Source organism: Enhydra lutris, unplaced genomic scaffold (assembly GCF_002288905.1).
Source record: "Enhydra lutris kenyoni isolate GAN:26980312 unplaced genomic scaffold, ASM228890v2 scaffoldscaffold10, whole genome shotgun sequence".
Classification (NCBI taxonomy): Eukaryota; Metazoa; Chordata; class Mammalia; order Carnivora; family Mustelidae; genus Enhydra; species Enhydra lutris.
In genome coordinates, this window is record NW_019154094.1 from 6,192,421 (window position 1) to 6,206,667 (window position 14,247).

General features: G+C 48.2%; 1 protein-coding gene across 2 annotated transcripts in view; it reads right to left on the reverse strand.

The window, feature by feature from the left end:
• Window positions 1-422: 422 nt before the first annotated feature.
• LOC111143825 (SWI/SNF related, matrix associated, actin dependent regulator of chromatin subfamily c member 1) overlaps window positions 423-14,247 on the reverse strand; it is a 172,230-nt gene continuing 158,405 nt past the window's right edge. The window contains exons 27-28 of one of the 2 annotated variants that reach the window (XM_022497748.1): window positions 3,731-3,907; window positions 423-1,468 (exon numbers count right to left, since the gene is read on the reverse strand). In XM_022497748.1, coding sequence (XP_022353456.1) covers window positions 1,365-1,468; window positions 3,731-3,907 — 281 coding nt within the window. In that variant the 3' untranslated portion in view covers window positions 423-1,364. Of the gene's footprint in view, window positions 1,469-1,502; window positions 2,030-3,730; window positions 3,908-14,247 lie in introns of those variants that run through there. The other variant, XM_022497749.1, reaches the window with a different exon arrangement.

A 14,247-nucleotide genomic window follows, 5' to 3' on the forward strand; every position in this document is an offset into this window, starting at 1 on the left:
CTCAAGTAATTCATCAGCAGGGGTCAAAATGGGCTCGACTTAAGGCATCTTTGTGGCTCCGCCTCTGGAATGGCATTCTGATCGTTCAGTCCAAAAGAGAACCCCAACCCCAAAGCATGATGCTCTGATGGCCAACTGCGTGCCTTGGGACCCCCAGCTTCTCCCTGACAACCCTGCGACAGATGGAATGCGAGATCTCACCAAGGGAAGCGAGAAGGGACAAGAGCCCTTGATCCTGCCCCACTTCTCCAATCCAGCCCCAAACCTGAAGTACCGCTTCACTGAGCCCCACTCACCCCGGACTGCAAGAGGTAGTTTGGGGACTTGAACCCCCAGCCATCCTAACCAAGTTCCATGAGCTAAAATGTTTAGCACTATCTAATTACTTTTTTTTTCTTTTCCTTTTTGAAGGTGTTTTTTTTTTTTTTTTTTTTTTTTTGCTTTTTTTTAAAGAGGGGAAAAAAAGAATGAGTACAAAGCAGTGACTAGTGGACTAGACTCGGTGGAGAGTCATCGCCCTAGACTCCTCAAACGCTCCTGGCTCGTCTAGGGAATGAAAGAATGCCTCCCCAAATCCCACCCCAATCCAACAAATCATCTGCATAGAAAGCCAGAACCGGTGGGCCCAGGGAAGGAGTGTGGGTCTGCTGTACTGCTGGGCGCTCCCCTACCAGGTACTAAAGGGGCCACGCAGCGGGGAGGTCCCTACGGTCCAGGAATAAAATCAGTGGGGTCCCGCCCCGTCCCCATCTCTTTGAATTCTGGTGCATCTATGTGAGGCAAAAGTCTCAGGAAACTTCACCATCAGCACCAATCTTAGCTCAGATTAGCAGAAATAAGGTCACTTATAATGCCTTTAGGTTCGTCCCCTCTGGCTATTCCCTCTGCCCATCACCATTTTTTTTTTGGTTCCTATGAACTTAGGATGCTCTCATTTAAAGCAATGACAAAAGGAAAAAAAATAATAAAACATAATGATTATAAAGCATTAGCCATGTAAGCATCAAAACCAAACACTGCAGGAGAGCACTGAGACAACAGACATAAACTTCTCATGTTGACAGGACCTGCAGAGAAAGGGTCAGTACACCCCACAGCAGGACAGGGGGACACAGGCTACCATGAGGATGACCAGGACACACTGGCCCCACAGGCTTCCCCTCGCGTGCAGGCGGAGGACCTGACACAGGAGGTGTCCGAGCATGGAGAGGGCCAGCAAGGGGGATGGGGAAATATGGGATGCGTGCTTGGGGCTGCGAGAAGAAAAATCCTAAAAGAAACCCAAGGAAGCCGAGGAACATAAGTCTCGTCATCCCCCCTGCAGCTGCTGGCGCCGGGCATGGACGCTGCCTGCCTCTTCCAGGCTAGGGGGCGGCAGAGGCTGGTGGGCCTGGAGCAGGAGGTGGAGGGACTCCGTCCGCGGGCGGTGGTGGCGGCGGCGGTGGCGGCTGCGGCGGCGGCGGGGCATCTGCAAACACATCCAAGAGGGACTCGTCATTGCTGGAAACACAAGGGCTGGGGAAAGAGCCCCTTCCAAGAAAAGTGACTTAGGAAGTGATTTTCGTTATGCAGGCAATCAACGTGGCCTTCGAGGTGCTGGTGCCACCGCAGGCCGGGCAGGTCAGGTCCCCCCCGAACACCCAAGTCTCGGCTAGTGTGCTGAGGTGTCTGCATCTGTCCCAACCTCCTCCGCGGCCCAGCCCTTCCAAGAATCACTCCAGACCTTTGCAGAACTTAATTATAGTTTCATTTTATTGCATTTTAATGGTTCTCTCTGCTAATTTTAACTTCTTCAGTTAAATGATAAAGCTCCTTCCTGGACAAGTTCTGTGTCTTCTTTTCTTTCTCTCTCAGTGCCTGGCCTAGGTGGGCACAAAACAGATTATCAATAACTTCTTGCTGATTAAGTGTCTCCACCAGGGCCAGAGAGCTTCACTCGAGGCAGCTGCTGACAAGCTGGACAGTCCTGGGAGGCCCCACAGCTCCTGAACTGCAGTCCTTGGGTTTTTGGCCAAAACTAGGTCAGGTCCTGAAGGGAACAATTAGTATGAGTGTCTGGGGCTCTTTCCTATTTCGACTTTAGCTGCTTAGCGTACAAAGGAACCCTAGAGATTATTTAATCCAGGGTTTTTTAAACCTCTTGATTTGGTCAGAAATGAAAACATAGGAAACAAATAATTCAAGTACAGCCTTGCTTACCAGTCAGTTCACCCAACCTTCCCCCCACCGCGCCCTGGCCCCAGGAGATTCCCACCAAACTGCTAAAGCTCTTCAAAGCATTTTGAAGGCCACTGACCTTCCCAGTGGAGGAAACTAAGACCTGAAGAGCGGAACCACCTTACCCAATGAGGCCTGCCTGGGACCCTAGAGCCAAGTCAGCAGCTCAGAATCCCAGAAACACTCATCTGTGGCGGGAAGTTGGGGGAGCACCTGAAACCCTCCACATTCTCAAGATGATCCCTTGAGGGCCCTTCAGGATGAAATTCTGGCCAGTGTAAAGACCAAGGATATCGTATCTGTAACTAAATGGCAAACTGGTCAGCTGTCATGGCAGACCGGCCCTGTAAGGCAGCGAGGTGCAGTGTTTTCTTGCCAAGGAAAAGAAGTATCCGCTACACTGCAATCGGTGACCAAGGACCCAAGGGGGAGGGTTTTCTACTGTCACGATCTTCACATGTGGCCAAACTGCTGTCTTTCTTCCATGCACCTACTCGGTCCTAGCCCCTAGGGGTCCAGAAACATGCCTCTGTGTAGCCTGCCTCCTGGCCCTGGGCAGTCTTCCTGAGCATTACAGTACACTCAAAGCACTTCAGAGTCTCGGGTAACCTGCAAATCTTATAGACTACTCTCTACTCACTCATTTCTTGTTTTCCCAACTAAGGCTCCTGGAGACCAGGAATTCTTGAGTCCTAGCTCTCTGTACTGTGAATAGGAGCTAATTCCTTGGCACATACATGAACTGGTAAATGAATCAGGATCACAGATGTGGCTGGGGCACCTGGCCACCACTGGCTGTATTTGGGGATCATTCTGAGATCGACAGGAGTAAAGGACAGGGCAGAGCTTCTGAAGCAACCCTCTGGAGGCCAGGATTGGGGGAGACCAGGATCTACTGGAGAAAAGCCCTGGCTTCATACACATGCCAGACACTGCCCAGCAGGACCTGTGCCTTCTCCACAGAGCCTGCTAGGACCTCCTATTCCTTCTCAACATAGCCCCTCAATACTCCTTCTTGAGTCTAAGCCGCTACTAGCAATATCCCAGAGGAGCTACAAAAGACTTGTGATTTCTGCCTTAAGCTGGTTCTTATTTTTCTTTACACCCTCTACATTTGAACGCCATATCCATAAAAGGCTCCTGTAGGAAAACCACCAGCAATTCAATACGTCTAACAAGATTCGAGCTAGAGCAGCTTAAAGATGAGTGGGTGAGGAATGTCTTTCCGGCCTCTCCACAGACCTCAGGGTCAAGAGTACAGGCCACAAAGGCTGTGGCGCACAAGGCCAAATGACCGTAAGCATCTGCACTCATCACCTGTGTACCGGCTCATCAAGGGTGCTGAAGAGCATGGGCCACACACCGATCTTCTGGAACCCACTGTCACAGGCTGCACTGTCCATGGACCTGCTAAACTATAGATAATCTAGAGAATAAAGCCTTCGTCCCTTGCCTCCAGCCCACCCAGAGAGACCCCACTATGGTGATGAAGTAGTAGTATCACGCTACTTACACATGCCATTAGGTGCCGTGAGGGGTACCCGGGGTCCTAAGATGTTTCCTGGCATTGGAGGCATACCAGGAGGGGCTGGGCCACTCCCAGCGGGGTGGATGTTGGCTGCAACGGTGGGGATCATACGGCCCGGCATGGGCTGCCCAGGGATCATGGAACCTGGACCTGGTATCTGACCTGTGGAAGGAGATTTAAAGTATGAAGGTAAGTGTACCGGGGAGAAAGGGATCAAAGCAATGCACAGGACTGCTAAATACAAAAACCTAACCCTCCGAAGCTCTGAAGTACCAACAGAGCAATAATCTATAATAATCTCTATGTCTAGATTTCTGTTTTTTGGGAGGAGGAAGGATAATGGGGCAGTCTATGGAGCGAATGGCCACTCTAAATCCTGGTACAGGTAGGTAGCCGTGAGAAGCAATTACAGGAAAAGCACCCTACAAGAAAACATTCGTTTTGGTTAGTGGGTGGACAGTGGCTTGTCCTACATCTTCCTGACGACACAAAACACCAAGCACAGGCCACAGGGGATGGAGAGGACTTTTACTGCACGTCAGCATGCAGTCCAGTCAAGACTGAGCTTCCCACAGGGGCTTCGTGGGAGGGTATGTGTGAAAGGATATTGGTCACAACTGTGAAATCAACCTTATAAAGGGATTGTGATTGGAAGTTCCAAGTCCTGTTCACAAAAACGCCTCTCCTTCTAGCCCCCACCATGAAGCACTGTGGTCGGGGGTGGGTGGGTGGGGGTGCACAGCGAGAAAAACAGACAACCCCTTCACCTCTTCCTATTGGTTTGAAATTGACGAGAGGAGACACCAGACACAGGAACAGTCAAACACCTCCTGTCTGCAGTTTCATGCTGAGCCTTCAGGACGTTTAGCGAACTTTTTCTGTAGACCCAGACAGTAAATATTTGGACCTTGCAGACCATATGGTTTCTGTCACAGCTATTCAACTTTTATCACTGTAGCATGAAGGCAGTCATAGATGACATACACGTGTCACAGATAACAAATTTGTGAGACTGTGTCCCAATAAATCTTTATTTATGGATTCTGAAATGTGAATTTTGTATAATTCTCAGGAGATATAAACACTCTCCTTTTGAGTTTCCCCCAACCATTTAAACTGTAAAAACCATTCTTGGCCTGCAGTCCATACAAAAACAGGAGGTGGGCCAGAGCTGGCCCACAGGTTGTAGTTCGCCAACCCTGCTTTAAACTCAGTGGTTTGGCTGCTGGGCTTGGTTTTAAAGAGCTACAAACAAAGGAGAATAGTTCAATGGGCACAGACCAAGGTGGAAGTGCATGCTTCTCTCTCTCGGCACATGATACTCTTTATGGAATAAGGAAAGAGAATCTATGGTGCTTTGTTTTGTTTTGAAATCTAGGGACTTCAGCATGTCTGTAAGGTCAGTTGTATGAAACTAAATACAGGTTTCTAGGCAGTTCCGAGACAGGTGGAAGTAAGAATGCTTGAGGTCCGGGCTTGTATATTTGGGAGATGGGGCTGATAGCTCCCGATCAGTTACAATGTAGACAGCAGTACTGGAGATAACCTGCTGGGAGTTCTTGGTTACTGTCTAGAAAAAGGCCTATCTTAAGAAAGACACACACAGTTTCAAGTCTCACACCATCTATTTCTAGTGTCTGTTCCCTGACCCAGGGACAGGAGGAGGCCCTCACTACTGGGGTGTCAGTGAAGAGCACTCCAGAGGTTCAAGAGTCAGGGGAAGAGGTGGTCTACTATCTTTGAGGGAATAATCTTTAGAAAGCAAAATATATCCTTATGTCTCAGAATAAAAAGGACAGCAAGTTGGGGGCTCTCAGGCCCAGCTTTCTGAGCTCTATAATGCAATCATGCAAGAGCCCGCCAGAGGAGTCCCCCAGGTCCATCCACTGGAGGACAGCTTCGTCAAACTGCTTCAGAGAGGGCAAGGGCAGGCACTGCACTCACTGCGGGGCTAACACGGCCACCCATTCTTACACCAACTGATCATCAAAGTCAAAGCTGTTGCGTGCATGGGCCACGGCACTAGGCCACATGCAGGCAGAGATGGAGAGCTATCAATCTAGGGAGGGACATGGAAATTAAAGCACTACTACCAAATATGCTGCATGGCATACATTCCACAGACGTGCAGCGTGGAAGGCACATCTGGGGAAAACCACGAAAGGAGCAGGCCAAAACCCTGAAACCGTCCAGCCAACTGAGACATACCTGTGAATGACTCGGGTTTTGGATGACGTGCAAAGGAGTGAAGGAGGGGATTAGAGACAGGACAACAGCAGACTATCCTAAGCACAAGGCCCAGCTGGAGTTATGCCATCAAGAAACAATACAAGTGTCACCCCCGCTGTTCCCGAGAGCTACCACTCACCGGCAGCACCTTCACACTTGCCACTCCCTGAGGTACGTGCATCACCTTATTAGCCGCTGCTGGCACTGCCTGAGGAACAACTGGCTCAAAAAGGTGTGTTTAAAAAAAAAAAAAAAAAAAAAAAAAAAAGTGCTCAAGTAAGAGCCACGTGACCCACGGTCTGTCTGACAGGACTCACAGCAAAAGGGCTATGGGGATGACACGCAGAATGGGGCCAGGTCTTGGTGACAGGTTTTGAAGGGAGTGTAAGGCTGACGGCCTGTGTGACAGCTTTGAGAACAGAGGAGCTCCAGAAGAGGAGCTGGAGCCTAGAGGAGAAGAAGAGAGCTTTTCAAGAGAAGCAGGGACTGCGTGAGGGCAGGCTGAGCAGACAATGGCAGGAGCTGAGGGGTGAGAGGCAGCACCCACAGGCGGCCTGGGAATAGGTGAGAGAGCAAGGCAGAGGGCAAGCGTGCAGCGGGAAGGAGAGAGAATTCAACGGGCAAAGCGCAGCAGGGACGAAGTAGGGAGGACAGGCAAGGACGCCTGCTCTGGCAACGGGAGACACGGGACAGGCCACCCACAGTGAGAGGAGCGCGCTGAGGCGGGCTGCAGGGGAGATACGCAAATCCCAAAGGCTCATGTGGGCAGCGGCCCATGGAGCCAGTCCCCTGCCACCGGTCAAGAGGCTCCCGAGTCCCTAAGTCTCTAAGAGTGATTCTCTAAAGGTATTCTGGTGGTGTAATAGGGAAGAGAGCAGATACTTTCCATTGCTGGAGACACGAGGCCCACTTTTAAACCTGGAGCTCTCATCTCCCAAATGGAGATGAAAAGAACTTTTCATGGACTCGTGGCCAATGGAAACCATGAGCTAGACCAGCCAATACAGCCTGTGCATCAGTGGGTACCAGCCACCTCCTTCTTCCAAGTTCAGTCTGGACAAGAGGCCTTGAGCAAGTGAGGAAAAATATGTTGCCAGTCCTTCTCAGCTCTCTTCAGACAACTGAAGAGAGTAAGGCACACCTTTACCAAAAAAGGCCAGAATGACTACTGGTGGATGGAAGAAGGCAGAAGGAAGGGCACAGCAGGTGAGTGCTCACAGAAGTGCTAAGGCACACAGCTGTGCAGTCCCACTGCTGCTCGCTTCAGCGGTCAGACAGAGGTCGTCTACGCTTGGACGTGAAGAGCAATTGGGGGCTGCCCCAACTCCTGGCTCACCAGTAGGGATCCCTGTCAGCAGCCACTCAGTACCATCTTCAACAGGGCAAGTATGGGGGAACTCATCAGACTGGAAAACTAAACAGCATGATCTTATTTCCATGTCATCCCAACCAAGACCAAGTGTTCTTGGGCAAGTCACTGAGGGTGCCCAGAGCCTGGGTTTCTTGAGATTATACAGAGTGAAACTAGGTGTCTGCCCCAATCTCACCCTATGGCTTTCTGTCTGACGGGGGAAACTGTTTATTTGTTTCAGTGCCTTATTATGTCACTGGCTCCTCCAACATGCTGTGAGAGCAAATATTTTCATTGTACAGAGAGAAAACAGAAGCTCAGAAAAGTTAAGGGCCTTCTGACAGTCACAGAATTTGTAAGAGGTATCAGATCCAAGTCTTCTAACTCTAAATCCAGTTCTCTTTCCACCACACTATTCTATGCCCAAATGAAATAGTTCATGCGAAAGATTTAATAGAATAGACAGCACTAAAAAAAAAAAAATCGGGGCACCGGGGTGGTGCAGTCTGTTGAGCGTCCAACTGTCAGTTTCGGCTTAGGTGGTGTCTCAGGGTCATGAGATCAAGCCCTGCGCCCGGCTCCACACTTGCGTGGAGTCTGCTTAAGATGTTCTCTCCCTCTTCCTCTGTCTCTCCTGCTGCTTGTGCTGTCAAATAAATAAATAAACCTTCCAAAAACAAAACAAAACAAAACAAAAACCCCCCTAAGGTGTATACTTCAGTTCTAGCCACCATGTTTTCTTCTTTCCTGTATCAGTTGTAAGACTGCCCTGCTTCCTGCAGTAATTTTTTATTTTCTTTATTTTTTTTTTTAAGACTTTATTTATTTGACAGACAGAGATCACAAGTAGGCAGAGAGGCAGGCAGAGAGAGAGGAGGAAGCAGGCTCCCTGCTGAGCAGAGAGCCTGATGCGGGGCTCGATCCCAGGACTCTGGGATCATGACCTGAGCTGAAGGCAGAGGCTTTAACCCACTGAGCCACCCAGGCGCCCCTCCTGCAGTAATTTTTAAAAAAATATTTGTTAGAGAGAGAGAGAGAGAGAGACACAGAGAATGTGCACGAGTAGGGAGGGAGGGGCAGTGGGACAGAATCTTCAAGCAGAGCGCCCACAATGAGTGTGGTAGCCCATGCGATGCTTGATCCCATGACCTGAGACAAAGCTAGGAGCTAGACACAACCAATTGAGCCACCCAGGCGCCCCTGCAGTGAGCAATTTTTTAATTTACCAAACATATGGTACCCTGCAGTGGGCTGGATGGTGACCCCCGCCCAACAGATATGTGGTACATATTCTAATACTCGGAACCCAGTAAACGCAACCATACTGGGAAAAAGGGTCTTTGTGGATGTGATTAAGGATCTTCAGATGAGGAGATCATCCTGGATTATCTTGGTGGAATCTAAATCCAATGACAAGTGTCCTTCTAAGAGACACATGGCTGCTGCCAGCCACCAGAAGCTGGAAGAGACAAGCAACAGACTGTCCCCTAGAACTCCGGAAGATAAGCAGGTCTGGCTAGACAATGAACTTCTAGCTCGCAGACTGAGGGAGCCCATCTGGTGTTTCAAGTCACAGAATTTGTAAAAGGAGAAGATGTAAAGGTGGAGTAACTCGCCAATGTCCTCAAGTGTAAACAGGGAGCCTGGAAGGGCCATGGGTCCTGTGGCTCCAGAGACGGTGCTTGCGACCACAGTGCCCCCTGCAGGTGAGCATCTGGAGGAGGGTCCACAGACTGTGCGCTGCAAACCGGGCTGCCACTAAACTGACAGGTCACTTCTTTGACCCACACCCGGCTCCAGAGAGGAAACAAGTCTCCAACCAGCAGCTCAGTGTGGGGGTTCCAGCAGGGAAATGAGCTATTCACGAAATAATCTGGCAAAGAGGAGAATCAGTTGCAGATCGACCCAGACCTGTGAGGTGATGCCTATGCAACAGGCACTGGGCTGAGGCTGATGGCTCTTGCTGGCAGGGCTCAGTGGTGCCATTTCCAAAGCTACCTGCTCAGCGGCAGTGGCCTGTTTACCCGTTTCCCTATATTTTTATGGCAACAAGCTGTGACAGGGCAGCCTTACGGTTTTCCAAGGCCATAAGCCCAATAGTTCCAAGGAACTTCTTTTCCTCACTATAAATCCTGAATGAAGTCTTCTGAAAACCAGTTTCCCCACCTTCCTATAGTAACAGGGCAATAAAGCCACTGGAGCACGGGTGTGAGGGAGAGGACAGTGGCTCCTTTGGAGAGGTGGCAGCAAAAAGGAAGAGCTAGAGAAAGAAAGAGATTATTTCTGCTTATCGGACTTTGCACAAACACTTCTCAGGACAGCAAGGAGCACTAAGAGTGGGCGATGTCCCTGTGCCATCCGGAGATTAGTGCTGTTACATGCTGTACGACTCACAGTGCTGGGTATCAGCACAGTGGATTTAGGGAACAGATAGCGGGGAGACCAGGATATCATCCTAAGTCAGGGCCTGCCATTTGCCAGGCAATGGCAGTTACTTTATCGAATCCTCTAGGTTGTTGGCTAGATTGCGAGACAGAAAGAACCCAGTTTCAAGGTAAGGAACAAAGTCTCAGAGGAACTGGGTAATTTGGCTCGTGAGTTCCCTAGAAGCAGAGACAGAGCTGAGGTTCAAACCCAGATCTGTCCGCCCTCGAGGCTCATTCTTTCTTCCTTAACACCTATACCACCGTGTCTTGAAGGAGCAGCTCTCTCCTTGGAAAAGCTGATTTCTAAGGATCAAATTTGAAATGGAGCAGAATTTAAAAGAGGACTGAAGAGAAGACAGAATCAATTTCTTGTAATGCAAACTCTGTCTTTTTAAATTTACATATTCCTGTGTTTTTTCTGGTGTCCGACAAAGGTCTTCCCACTTTTACAAGGATGACACTGTCTGAAGGCATTGCCATGACCTCTTACTATATATGAAGAAAGCCATGGGAGTAGCCTTACCACACAAAATGAAGGGTGTGTTTGTATGTTTTGCTATTAAAAAAAAAAAAAAAATCAGGTATTTCCCTCCCTGGTAGAAAGGGAGCTGAAAGGGAGAAAGAGATGAGACACGGCTTCAAAACAGTAGCATGAAAGCAAAAACTGGTGGGAGTTTGACCTACATACAAGCTTAAAAAAAAAACAAAAAACAAAAAACACAAAACACAGCAGGCATCTGAAGCCTGAAAAATGGAAAGGTTTGCTAAAATTAGGTTTAGCCTAGTGGAAAAATCCCTCACACTCTCTCAGGTTTATTAGATCTTTTACTAAGGCATGATGCCCGTCATGCCTAGTGCAATATTATTTAAGGATTTCTATTCTTTGGGATGGAAGAGGCAGGTGGGGAAAGAACATGAAACTAGGAAAGGGAACTTGTGAATTTCCAATCTTGGGCACATTTCATCACTCCCTTTTCTAACCGTCCACAGCACATCCCCTGGCTGAGTGCCCTGGAGAACGGAAATAACACAATCAGGGCCAAGTGAGGGGAAGCCCAGGCTCCTCCGGGAGTGCTCCTCCTGCAGTGGCTTCCGGGGGCGCCCAAGACAGACGCTCTTTGTTGAAGACTGGGCCCTCACTGTTCTCTTTGTGAGGATAACCTGCTAAGCCGGAAAGTGGCTCAGCAGCCTTGTTATCACATGATGCGAGCAGGACCAAAGGCACCGAAGATAGTAAAAACTTGGCTTTTCCCTTTTCAGTGTGGGGAGTCCAGGGAGTGGGCTGGGCAGAGATGACTGGATGGAATCCTTTCCTGAGCACGGTTTCTCACGGGTAGAAATGCAGAAGTGGGTCTAACTTGGGGGCTTAAAAGCCAAGTGACTAACGCCTTGGTTGAAATTTCCTTCAACAACCAACATGTCACTAATTTTAGTTTTGTCATTAAAACATCATCTCTACCATGTCTGAGTTCTCATCCATTCAGATCCATTCCTACTTCGGCTTTTTTAGGCACTTCCAGAAATCATTCTACTATTAACCACAAGGAAACCACAAGGGTACCTAAACCAACATGTCCTTTTCCTTCTGCTTTTCACACAGAGGCTTCCCCAAGGCAGGCGGCTCATTCCAGATCCACAAAAACTCCAAAGTGCCTAAGTGACTCTAAATGTCCAGCGGAGGGCAGAGCTTACGCTCACATTTCCTTTTGACTCAACTCACTGACGGGTTGTGTTCCTGTAAGAACAGGCTGAGGCCCTTGGGAGTGCTGACATTAAGGACCTCCAGCCATCAGAGGGGTCCTCTTGGCTCAAGGCAAGCTGCACAGTCAAGAGCACCTCAGGAAGCTGCAGCTGCGACCCAGGCCCCTCTCCTTGGTTCCCCACGTGCTGTCACAGGTACCACAGGCCAGGGCGCACTCAAAGGATGCTATGCGTGTGCTCCAGAAGCGGCTGCTACCAGGGCCGTTCACCTGTGCCATCCTCAATGGCAGTCGTACGGGCAGAACGCAGACTTGACTCTAGAAATCACTTCATAAAATCACAGTTTTCCAGTTGAAATGTAAAGATGAAATGCAGTGGCACGTACTTTATCAAGAAGAACAAAACCTAAGGGCGGTCCAAAGATGCCTGTGGCCACCTCTAGGTCTCCATTTGCTCCATTTACTCCCTATACACCAGAAACATACTAGAGATACATCCTTTGCCTTTTTGTTTGGTAGGGAACGGACCCATCTGGGACAGAGACAGGAATGAAACGAAACCTACACAAAGCCGGACTTCCCAGGTTCAGAGCAGGACCAAACAATAAGCACCGAGGAGGAGTGAGAACAGCATAAAGACAGTATTCTCTACACAAAATTCTAAGTATGTGAATGAATTAAGGAGTGGTAGAGGAGGACAGGTGTTGGTTTATACCAACCGCTCTGGGGCCCAGGCTCATGTGTTTGACAGCCCGGCAGATTTGTGACATCGAGCCACTATTGTAATGGGCTCTACCGCTAACTGATGGACAGTTTTGTGGAGGAAAGATTATGGAGGATTTATCTACATAATTATATAAACCCTAAGTAAGAGAGCTGGACAAATTAACCACCCAGTGATAAATCAGTCTTGACCTTCTCGCCACTTCCCCAACCTTGCTGGCTTTTCAGAGGCTCCTTTCCCTTTCCTTCACACACCATAAATTCTGGCCAAATACCAAAAGCTAGCCAACTGATCTGGATAATTATCCTCAGCTCCCAACACTAAGGCTGTGGCCTGCAAACCTTTCTAGGACTTAGGAAACAACAGTTGGAAGGACCAAACTCAAAATTCTTTTTTTTTTTTTTTTTTTTTAAGATTTTATTTATTTATTTATTTGACAGAGAGATCACAAGCAGGCAGAGAGGCAGGCAGAGAGAGAGGAGGAAGCAGGCTCCCTGCTGAGCAGAGAGCCCGATGCGGGACTCGATCCCAGAACTCCGAGATCATGACCAGAGCCGAAGGCAGCGGCTTAACCCACTGAGCCACCCAGGCGCCCCCAAACTCAAAATTCTTAACTGACACCTGTATTAAACAAGGGACTGAGGATGAACTTCACCCAAAACACTACCCACTTCCTCACTGGCCCAGCTTTAAAAAGGCCCCTTTAGCTGATAACAAAATATGGCGCCCTAGGCTCATCTGTTAACAACCAGCTTTTTCGGAAGTGGTGATACTAAAGCAACTTTTAACTAGTGGGTTCAATTTACTGTTGTTCTTAATTTTACTAACACACTTGATTTAACTTTACATTTGAACTCCAAAGCACCCTCACAAAAGGGGCAATTAAGAAAAATGATTACCTTGAGCTGCTAGAACTCTCACACACAGCCAGCATATAAATCCATGTGACCATTCTGGAACAATCTTGGCAGCATCTACTAATGTGAACATATGCATAGCCTATGACCCATTCTAGGAACTTTGGGGCACACACAACAGAAGCGTATACTTATTCTGCTATTGGTGGGAATGCAAGCTGGTGCAGCCACTCTGGAAAACAGCATGGGAGGTTCCTCAAAAAGTTGAAAACAGGCTACCCTACGACCCAGCAATTGCACTACTAGGGATTTACCCCAAAGATACAAATGTAGTGATCTGAAGGGGTACCTACACCCCAATGTTTATAGCAGCAATGCTCACAACAGTCCAACTGTGGGAAGAGCCCAGATGTCCATCGACAGATGAATGGATAAAGAAAATGTGGTATATATATACAATGCAATACTACTCAGCCATCCAAAAAAAGAGAAATCTTGCCATTTGCAATGACATAGATGGAACTAGAAGGTATTATGCTAAGTGCAATAAGTCAATCAGAGAAGGACAATTATATGATCTCACTCACATATGGAATTTAAGAAACAAAGAGGATCATAGGAGAAGAGAGGAAAAAACAAAACAAGACAAAATCAGAGAGGGAGACAAACTGTAAGAGACTCTTAACTCTAGGGAACAAATAGTTGTTGAAGGGGAGGTGGGTGGGGGGATGGGATAACTCGTTGAAGGACATTAAGGAGGGCACATGATGTAATCAGCATGGATGTTAAAAAAGACTGATCCATCACTGAATGCTACCTCTGAAACTAGTAATACATTATGTGTTAGTTAACTGAATTTAAATTTAAAAATACATTAAAAAATGTCTACCTATGTCTATCAAAGACATGTGCACACCCATGTTCACAGTAGTAGTTACTATGCGTAATAACCAAGCCCTGGAAACTAATCAATGTCCATCAACAGGAGAACAGACCAATACAATGAGGTAGAGCTCCACAATGGACCACATACAGCAAACAGGAGAAATAAGCTTGCGACCATTGACACCAACATGGGTGGGTACCAAGTGTTGAGTGAAAGAAACTGGACAGAAAAAAAAGTCATGTTTTAAGTCCCTCCAGATAACATTCAAAACCATCCCAACTATTCACTGCTGTTAGGAACCTGGATAGCTGTCGCCCCCAGGAGAAAAG